Here is a 9,495-nt window from a genome sequence, read left to right as displayed (position 1 = left end):
GGATCTAGCCCTTTGACTTTGCACGGACGGGCTTTGACTAGTGGACCTCTCCACCCGGTTGTGTTAGGTCGGCCCAGAGGGACACCGGGAAGCAACATCCGGGCCAAACCCACAGCTACATCCACTCCGTGTAGACCCGACGCATCCGTTTCCCCCCTCCAGGTGCCGGCGGCGGCGGCGTCCGTGAGGGGGGGGGGCACACCCCGGAGACGCGTGCTGGGCGTTTGCAACCGCCTCAACACTTCCAGATTTGTGAGAGGCCGCCCATGCAAGATTTGACGGTATGCTAGCCCCCAGAGGCCGCCGGCCACAGTCGTAGACGTGCGAAGAGCAATCCGCGTAGAGGGAAGTGTTCAGATACTTCTCAATCACAAAAAATTATGAAAAATTACCATCAGTCCTATAGCACATGTGCCCACGTTGTGTAAAAAACTCATGATTTTATCGCGCTCCAAGTATTTAATAATATTCACACTGCATCGTTACCGCAGAACGTCTACTACCGTTTAATTGCCGTCCGTGAGGGGGGCCACAACCCGGAGACGCGTGCCACCTCTTCGGACATGCCACAACACCACCCCGCATGTATGAGGGCCCGGTACGACGCTCCGGTGGCATTGCTACCCCCCAGGGCCCCCGTCCCGGCTAACCCTGTAGTGTTTGACCACGGGATCTAGCCCTTTGACTTTGCACGGATGGGCTTTGACCAGTGGACCTCTCCACCCGGTTGTGTTAGGTCGGCCCAGAGGGACACCGGGAAGCAACATCCGGGCCAAACCCACAGCTACATCCACTCCGTGTAGACCCGACGCGTTCGCTTCCCCCCTCCAGGTGCCGGCGGCGGCGGCGTCCGTGAGGGGGGGGGGCACCCCGGAGACGCGTGCTGGGCGTTTGCAACCGCCTCAACACTTCTAGATTTGTGAGAGGCCGCCTACGCAAGATTTGACGGTATGCTAGCCCCCGGAGGCCGCCGGCCACAGTCGTAGACGTGCGAAGAGCAATCCGCGTAGAGGGAAGTGTTCAGATACTTCTCCATCACAAAAAATTATGAAAAATTACCATCAGTCCTATAGCACATGTGCCCACGTTGTGTAAAAAACTCATGATTTTATCGCGCTCCAAGTATTTAATAATATTCACGCTGCATCGTTACCGCAGAACGTCTACTACCGTTTCATTGCCGTCCGTGAGGGGGGCCACAACCCGGAGACACGTGCCGCCTCTTCGGACATGCCACAACACCACCCCGCATGTATGAGGGCCCGATACGACGCTCCGGTGGCATTGCTACCCCCAGGGCCCCCGTCCTGCCTAACCCTGTAGCGTTTGACCACGGGATCTAGCCCTTTGACTTTGCACGGACGGGCTTTGACCAGTGGACCTCTCCACCCGGTTGTGTTAGGTCGGCCCAGAGGAACACTTTGGAGCAACATCCGGGCCAGGCCCACAGCTACATCCACTCCGTGTAGACCCGACGCGTCCGTTTCCCCCCTCCAGGTGCCGGCGGCGGGGCGTCCGTGAGGAGGGGGGCACACCCCGGAGACGCATGCTGGGCGTTTGCAACCGCCTCAACACTTCCAGACTTGTGAGAGGCCGCCTACGCAAGATTTGACGGTATGCTAGCCCCCGGAGGCCGCCGGCCACAGTCGTAGACGTGCGAAGAGCAATCCGCGTAGAGGGAAGTGTTCAGATACTTCTCCATCACAAAAAATTATGAAAAATTACCATCAGTCCTATAGCACATGTGCCCACGTTGTGTAAAAAACTCATGATTTTATCGCGCTCCAAGTATTTAATAATATTCACGCTGCATCGTTACCGCAGAACGTCTACTACCGTTTCATTGCCGTCCGTGAGGGGGGGCCACAACCCGGAGACGCGTGCCGCCTCTTCGGACATGCCACAACACCACCCCGCATGTATGAGGGCCCGGTACGACGCTCCGGTGGCATTGCTACCCCCCCAGGACCCCCGTCCCGCCTAACCCTGTAGCGTTTGACCACGGGATCTAGCCCTTTGACTTTGCACGAACGGGCTTTGACCAGTGGACCTCTCCACCTAGTTGTGTTAGGTCGGCCCAGAGGAACACTTTGGAGCAACATCCGGGCCAGGCCCACAGCTACATCCACTCCGTGTAGACCCGACGCGTCCGTTTCCCCCCTCCAGGTGCCGGCGGCGGGGCGTCCGTGAGGGGGGGGGCACACCCCGGAGACGTGTGCTGGGCGTTTGCAACCGCCTCAACACTTCCAGACTTGTGAGAGGCCGCCTACGCAAGATTTGACGGTATGCTAGCCCCCGGAGGCCGCCGGCCACAGTCGTAGACGTGCGAAGAGCAATCCGCGTAGAGGGAAGTGTTCAGATACTTCTCCATCACAAAAAATTATGAAAAATTACCATCAGTCCTATAGCACATGTGCCCACGTTGTGTAAAAAACTCATGATTTTATCGCGCTCCAAGTATTTAATAATATTCAAGCCGCATCATTTCCGCAGAACGTCTACTACCGTGTCATTGTCGTCCGTGAGGGGGGCCATAAGCCGGAGACGCGTGCCGCCTCTTCGGACATGCCACCACACCACCCCACATGTATGAGGGCCCGGTACGACGCTCCGGTGGCATTGCTACCCCCCCAGGGCCCCCGTCCCGCCTAACCCTGTAGCGTTTGACCACGGGATCTAGCCCTTTGACTTTGCACGGACGGGCTTTGACTAGTGGACCTCTCCACCCGGTTGTGTTAGGTCGGCCCAGAGGGACACCGGGAAGCAACATCCGGGCCAGGTCCACAGCTACATCCACTCCGTGTAGACCCGACGCGTCCGTTTCCCCCCTCCAGGTGCCGGCGGCGGCGGCGTCCGTGAGGGGGGGGGGGCACACCCCGGAGACGCGTGCTAGGCGTTTGCAACCGCCTCAACACTTCCAGATTTGTGAGAGGCCGCCTACGCAAGATTTGACGGTATGCTAGCCCCCGGAGGCCGCCGGCCACAGTCGTAGACGTGCGAAGAGCAATCCGCGTAGAGGGAAGTGTTCAGATACTTCTCCATCACAAAAAATTATGAAAAATTACCATCAGTCCTATAGCACATGTGCCCACGTTGTGTAAAAAACTCATGATTTTATCGCGCTCCAAGTATTTAATAATATTCACGCTGCATCGTTACCGCAGAACGTCTACTACCGTTTCATTGCCGTCCGTGAGGGGGGGCCACAACCCGGAGACGCGTGCCGCCTCTTCGGACATGGCACAACACCACCCCGCATGTATGAGGGCCCGGTACGACGCTCCGGTGGCATTGCTACCCCCCCAGGGCCCCCGTCCCGGCTAACCCTGTAGCGTTTGACCACGGGATCTAGCCCTTTGACTTTGCACGGACGGGCTTTGACCAGTGGACCTCTCCACCCGGTTGTGTAAGGTCGGCCCAGAGGAACACTTTGGAGCAACATCCGGGCCAAACCCACAGCTACATCCACTCCGTGTAGACCCGACGCGTCCGTTTCCCCCCTCCAGGTGCCGGCGGCGGCGGCGTCCGTGAGGGGGGGGGGCACACCCCGGAGACGCGTGCTGGGCGTTTGCAACCGCCTCAACACTTCTAGATTTGTGAGAGGCCGCCTACGCAAGATTTGACGGTATGCTAGCCCCCGGAGGCCGCCGGCCACAGTCGTAGACGTGCGAAGAGCAATCCGCGTAGAGGGAAGTGTTCAGATACTTCTCCATCACAAAAAATTATGAAAAATTACCATCAGTCCTATAGCACATGTGCCCACGTTGTGTAAAAAACTCATGATTTTATCGCGCTCCAAGTATTTAATAATATTCACGCTGCATCGTTACCGCAGAACGTCTACTACCGTTTCATTGCCGTCCGTGAGGGGGGCCACAACCCGGAGACACGTGCCGCCTCTTCGGACATGCCACAACACCACCCCGCATGTATGAGGGCCCGGTACGACGCTCCGGTGGCATAGCTACCCCCCAGGGCCCCCGTCCCGGCTAACCCTGTAGCGTTTGACCACGGGATCTAGCCCTTTGACTTTGCACGGACGGGCTTTGACCAGTGGACCTCTCCACCCGGTTGTGTTAGGTCGGCCCAGAGGAACACTTTGGAGCAACATCCGGGCCAAACCCACAGCTACATCCACTCCGTGTAGACCCGACGCGTCCGTTTCCCCCCTCCAGGTGCCGGCGGCGGGGCGTCCGTGAGGAGGGGGGCACACCCCGGAGACGCGTGCTGGGCGTTTGCAACCGCCTCAACACTTCCAGACTTGTGAGAGGCCGCCTACGCAAGATTTGACGGTATGCTAGCCCCCGGAGGCCGCCGGCCACAGTCGTAGACGTGCGAAGAGCAATCCGCGTAGAGGGAAGTGTTCAGATACTTCTCCATCACAAAAAATTATGAAAAATTACCATCAGTCCTATAGCACATGTGCCCACGTTGTGTAAAAAACTCATGATTTTATCGCGCTCCAAGTATTTAATAATATTCACGCTGCATCGTTACCGCAGAACGTCTACTACCGTTTCATTGCCGTCCGTGAGGGGGGGCCACAACCCGGAGACGCGTGCCGCCTCTTCGGACATGCCACAACACCACCCCGCATGTATGAGGGCCCGGTACGACGCTCCGGTGGCATTGCTACCCCCCCAGGACCCCCGTCCCGCCTAACCCTGTAGCGTTTGACCACGGGATCTAGCCCTTTGACTTTGCACGAACGGGCTTTGACCAGTGGACCTCTCCACCTAGTTGTGTTAGGTCGGCCCAGAGGAACACTTTGGAGCAACATCCGGGCCAGGCCCACAGCTACATCCACTCCGTGTAGACCCGACGCGTCCGTTTCCCCCCTCCAGGTGCCGGCGGCGGGGCGTCCGTGAGGGGGGGGGGGCACACCCCGGAGACGCGTGCTGGGCGTTTGCAACCGCCTCAACACTTCCAGACTTGTGAGAGGCCGCCTACGCAAGATTTGACGGTATGCTAGCCCCCGGAGGCCGCCGGCCACAGTCGTAGACGTGCGAAGAGCAATTCGCGTAGAGGGAAGTGTTCAGATACTTCTCCATCACAAAAAATTATGAAAAATTACCATCGGTCCTATAGCACATGTGCCCACGTTGTGTAAAAAACTCATGATTTTATCGCGCTCCAAGTATTTAATAATATTCACGCTGCATCGTTACCGCAGAACGTCTACTACCGTTTCATTGCCGTCCGTGAGGGGGGCCACAACCCGGAGACACATGCCGCCTCTTCGGACATGCCACAACACCACCCCGCATGTATGAGGGCCCGGTACGACGCTCCGGTGGCATTGCTACCCCCAGTGCCCCCGTCCTGCCTAACCCTGTAGCGTTTGACCACGGGATCTAGCCCTTTGACTTTGCACGGACGGGCTTTGACCAGTGGACCTCTCCACCCGGTTGTGTTAGGTCGGCCCAGAGGAACACTTTGGATCAACATCCGGGCCAGGCCCACAGCTACATCCACTCCGTGTAGACCCGACGCGTCCGTTTCCCCCCTCCAGGTGCCGGCGGCGGGGCGTCCGTGAGGAGGGGGGGGGGGGCACACCCCGGAGACGCGTGCTGGGCATTTGCAACCGCCTCAACACTTCCAGACTTGTGAGAGGCCGCCTACGCAAGATTTGACGGTATGCTAGCCCCCGGAGGCCGCCGGCCACAGTCGTAGACGTGCGAAGAGCAATCCGCGTAGAGGGAAGTGTTCATATACTTCTCCATCACAAAAAATTATGAAAAATTACCATCAGTCCTATAGCACATGTGCCCACGTTGTGTAAAAAACTCATGATTTTATCGCGCTCCAAGTATTTAATAATATTCACGCCGCATCGTTACCGCAGAATGTCTACTACCGTGTCATTGTCGTCCGTGAGGGGGGCCATAAGCCGGAGACGCGTGCCGCCTCTTCGGACATGCCACAACACCACCCCGCATGTATGAGGGCCCGGTACGACGCTCCGGTGGCATTGCTACCCCCCCAGGGCCCCCGTCCCGCCTAACCCTGTAGCGTTTGACCACGGAATCTAGCCCTTTGACTTTGCACGAACGGGCTTTGACCAGTGGACCTCTCCACCCAGTTGTGTTAGGTCGGCCCAGAGGGACACCGGGAAGCAACATCCGGGCCAGGTCCACAGCTACATCCACTCCGTGTAGACCCGACGCGTCCGTTTCTCCCTTCCAGGTGCCGGCGGCGGCGCTGTCCGTGGGGGAGGGGCACGCACCGGAGACGCGTGCCGCCTCTTCGGACATGCCACAACACCACCCCGCATGTATGAGGGCCCTCTACGACGCTCCGGTGGCATTGCTACCCCCCAGGGCCCCAGTCCCGCCTAACCCTGGAGCGGTTGACCACGAGATCTAGCCTTCTGACTTCCCACGGATGGGCTTTGACTAGTGGACCTCTCCACCCGGTTGTGTTAGGTCGGCCCAGAGGGACACCCGGGAGCAACATCCGGGCCAAAACCACAGCTACATCCACTCCGTGTAGACCCGACGCGTCCGTTTCCCCCCTCCAGGTGCCGGCGGCGGCGCCGTCCATGAGGGGGGCACACCGCGGATGTGAGGGGGGTCACTCTCTGGAGACGGGTGTCGGGCGTTTGCAACTGCCACAAAACTTCTGTCGGCATAGCTGTTTTTGATTTTAATAAAATATAAGGATCTATATTTAAAAGAACATGACCGCACATTATTAACGTGCTCGAAAAAATACAAACTATATATATATATATATATTCATAATATATGAAAAAATACAAACTACATATATATTCATATGTATGTTTATATTTAACATGCTACATGTTAGTTGATATAATAATACACAAAAAAGCATTAAAAAATATGTACGGAAAAAAATCTAACTATGCCGACGGCCTAGCCGTCGGCATAGATCCGACCAGCGTGCCGCGGATCACTGACGTGGCAGATATGCCGACGGCAGCCATCGGCATAGCCTCTGCATGGTGCGGCCTGGATCAATGACGTGGCCTGCGGACCTATGCCGACGGCCCCCCGTCTAGGCCGTCGGCATAGCTCTGACGCCGTTTGCCAGCGGGTGGCCGGGCCCCACGTGTATGCCGACGGCCTTCGTAAGCCGACGGTAGCTGTCGGCGTATATGTAGCTAGGCCGACGGCCGTTCTATGCCGACGGGTGCCGTCGGCTTATCTCTGCGTAGCCCGACGGCCTCTGTACGCCGACGGCCAGAACCAGGCTGTCGGCATATCTCCGGAGAAGCCGACGGGGGCCGTCGGCATTGTTCTGGCCGTCGGTGTATGGCCCTGTTCCGGTAGTGGCAACACCAACACCCTGGTCTCCTGTGGAGCTCCGACATGCCCAAGACCGATATTTCATTGCATTCCGCCAACCCAGCAATATTTGTATCTTATTCATAGGCCTCGTCCCTCCTCCCCCTCTTCTTCTCCATCCTCCTTCATGGCTTTCTTTTGCACGGAGCTGCTGCAAGGCCTGCTGTGGCCGGGAGCAAGCAACACAGGCGAGGGAACGGCACTGGGAAGACTGACTTGCTGGCACCTGTGCTGCTTGTTGGGAGTAGCCATGGCGAGATGTCTCAGTCGGCAGGCGTGCAACTAGGAGCTGTCGGCCCAGATGCTGGGATCGGCAACTGCACATGCTACATCCAGCCATGACGTTGCTGGAACTAGTGCGGACAGATGCTGGAAGCATGGTCACCGGAGGCTAAAGACATTGCCGGGAGTCTGGAACCAGTGTCATGGAAAGCTGCAACCGTTGCCAAAGATGTTGGAAACTACCTTGTGCAAAGCTGCGACTGTGGGCAAAAAAAAGAAAAAACTATGCCGGATTTTTCTGTTTTGGATTGACCTAGCCGCGGGGGAAGAGACCAATCGTACGGTTCTAAGCAGATTATCAAACGGTTCTGTTGCGACCGGCCTAGCACTTGTGCCGGACGGCCGACGCAGATTACTGCCCAATTTTTTCCCCACAATTGGCCTACAACAACTTCCAGTGCCCTAAAAAACAACTTTTCGTGGGTCAGCATCGCTTGGGCCAGCGCCTTCTGCCCACGTACGACACTAACGCATGCTGCATCGGATCAGGTTGATCCAATCTGCTGCCACCGATCTTGACAAGACTGCCTCGTACATGCTGCACGATGCTCTGGCAGATTACAACACGATCAACTCCGTTTCTGCATCGAAACTTGCGGACATAGTTCGTCCCGTATTACGATGGCATCACGCAGATTTCTGTCAATTTTCTTCCTCCTCTAGATCTACAATCCACGACCTGCGGACTTTACAACCTTGCTCATGATACCACTTATTAGAATAAAACGAGGCACATAGTTGATCATTCGAGGACCAAGCAATCACACGAGGCATGACATCGAGATTTGTTAGCGAGGTCACTGAACTCGGCTACATGACCGGGGCCTAACTGCGGGTGCTCTTCCCGTGACAACGTCACAATACCACAGCCCGTACGCCCGGGCACTGGCACACGCCGCCGGCTCCCCCTGCGCGCCTGTGCTATTATGTTGGTATTGATTATTGTGTGTATTGCCCCGTATTATATGAGAGAACTAGGACACAACTCCATAGCATGTAAACACAATACAACTTCGAGTGCAAATGTAAGTTACCTTGTACCTAAATTCCATTCACATACCTAATTTCCATCATAGATTGGAAAGGAAAGGAATATAGCAATAAACCAAGTTATAAAGGGCTTTGTTGCAGGCGCTTTCGTTGATGAGAAGGCTATGAAAGTTCAGCAGTGCAATCACATGATCAAAACAATAAGTCGGCAAACCACTCTATGGTGTTGCCATACTGGCCTCTCCAGAAAGTGAGGCAATTGCTTCCCCGATGGTCAAATAGAGACAATCTGGCCTGAAATGGTTGTGTGCGTCGTTCGCTCGCTGTATTTTCTCCATGACCTCTCCAGTTGGATTCACAAGTACAAGCTGCAAAGGCAGAGGAAAAAAATGTTAATTTGCCATGTAACTAAAATTGGCAGCTTATGAACATAAAATTCAGTATATACATATTTACCTCTAGGCCAAGTCTCTCTGTTGGTTTCTTTAGGTCAATGAGGAACGCTATCCCACTTGTATCAATTGCAGGGACAGCTGAAGAGACAAAACAAGATGTGTCAGTGAAAACGCTACTGAAAATACTAAATTTCTGACATGCATCCAACACTCAAGTACATACATATAGTTTATGAGTAAGTATGAGTTAAGTAATACGACAAAAGTATTTGGCGAACGGTCCATAAATAGTGATAAAACGGAACGAATCGTTGGTCGTCCGATGCGCTTGGTCTCGAGCAATCCCATATTTCTATCGATTGTATCCTGACGTGCAGGTGTATTTCCTCTATATTTTTCTCTGCATGCTTCGCCAGCCACATCTCCACATCTGGGCTAGGTTCTCACATCAATCTCTAGCTCAGGCTCGTTTCCTCTGTTGATTTTTTTGCATGCTCACGATCACTAACTTCGGTACG

General features: G+C 55.5%; 1 protein-coding gene across 1 annotated transcript in view; it reads right to left on the bottom strand.

Annotated features, from left to right (window-relative positions):
• Positions 1-8,722: 8,722 nt before the first annotated feature.
• Positions 8,723-9,495, bottom strand: part of LOC119340749 (probable sulfate transporter 3.3) — a 6,228-nt gene continuing 5,455 nt past the window's right edge. The window contains exons 12-13 of the mRNA XM_037612673.1: positions 9,039-9,115; positions 8,723-8,950 (exon numbers count right to left, since the gene is read on the bottom strand). Coding sequence (XP_037468570.1) covers positions 8,801-8,950; positions 9,039-9,115 — 227 coding nt within the window. The 3' untranslated portion in view covers positions 8,723-8,800. The remainder of the gene's footprint in view (positions 8,951-9,038; positions 9,116-9,495) is intronic.

Source organism: Triticum dicoccoides, chromosome 7B, assembly GCF_002162155.2.
Source record: "Triticum dicoccoides isolate Atlit2015 ecotype Zavitan chromosome 7B, WEW_v2.0, whole genome shotgun sequence".
Lineage (NCBI taxonomy): Eukaryota > Viridiplantae > Streptophyta > Magnoliopsida > Poales > Poaceae > Triticum > Triticum dicoccoides.
The sequence above is the reverse complement of the archived record's forward strand: the minus strand, read 5'-3'. Positions and strand labels throughout refer to the sequence as shown.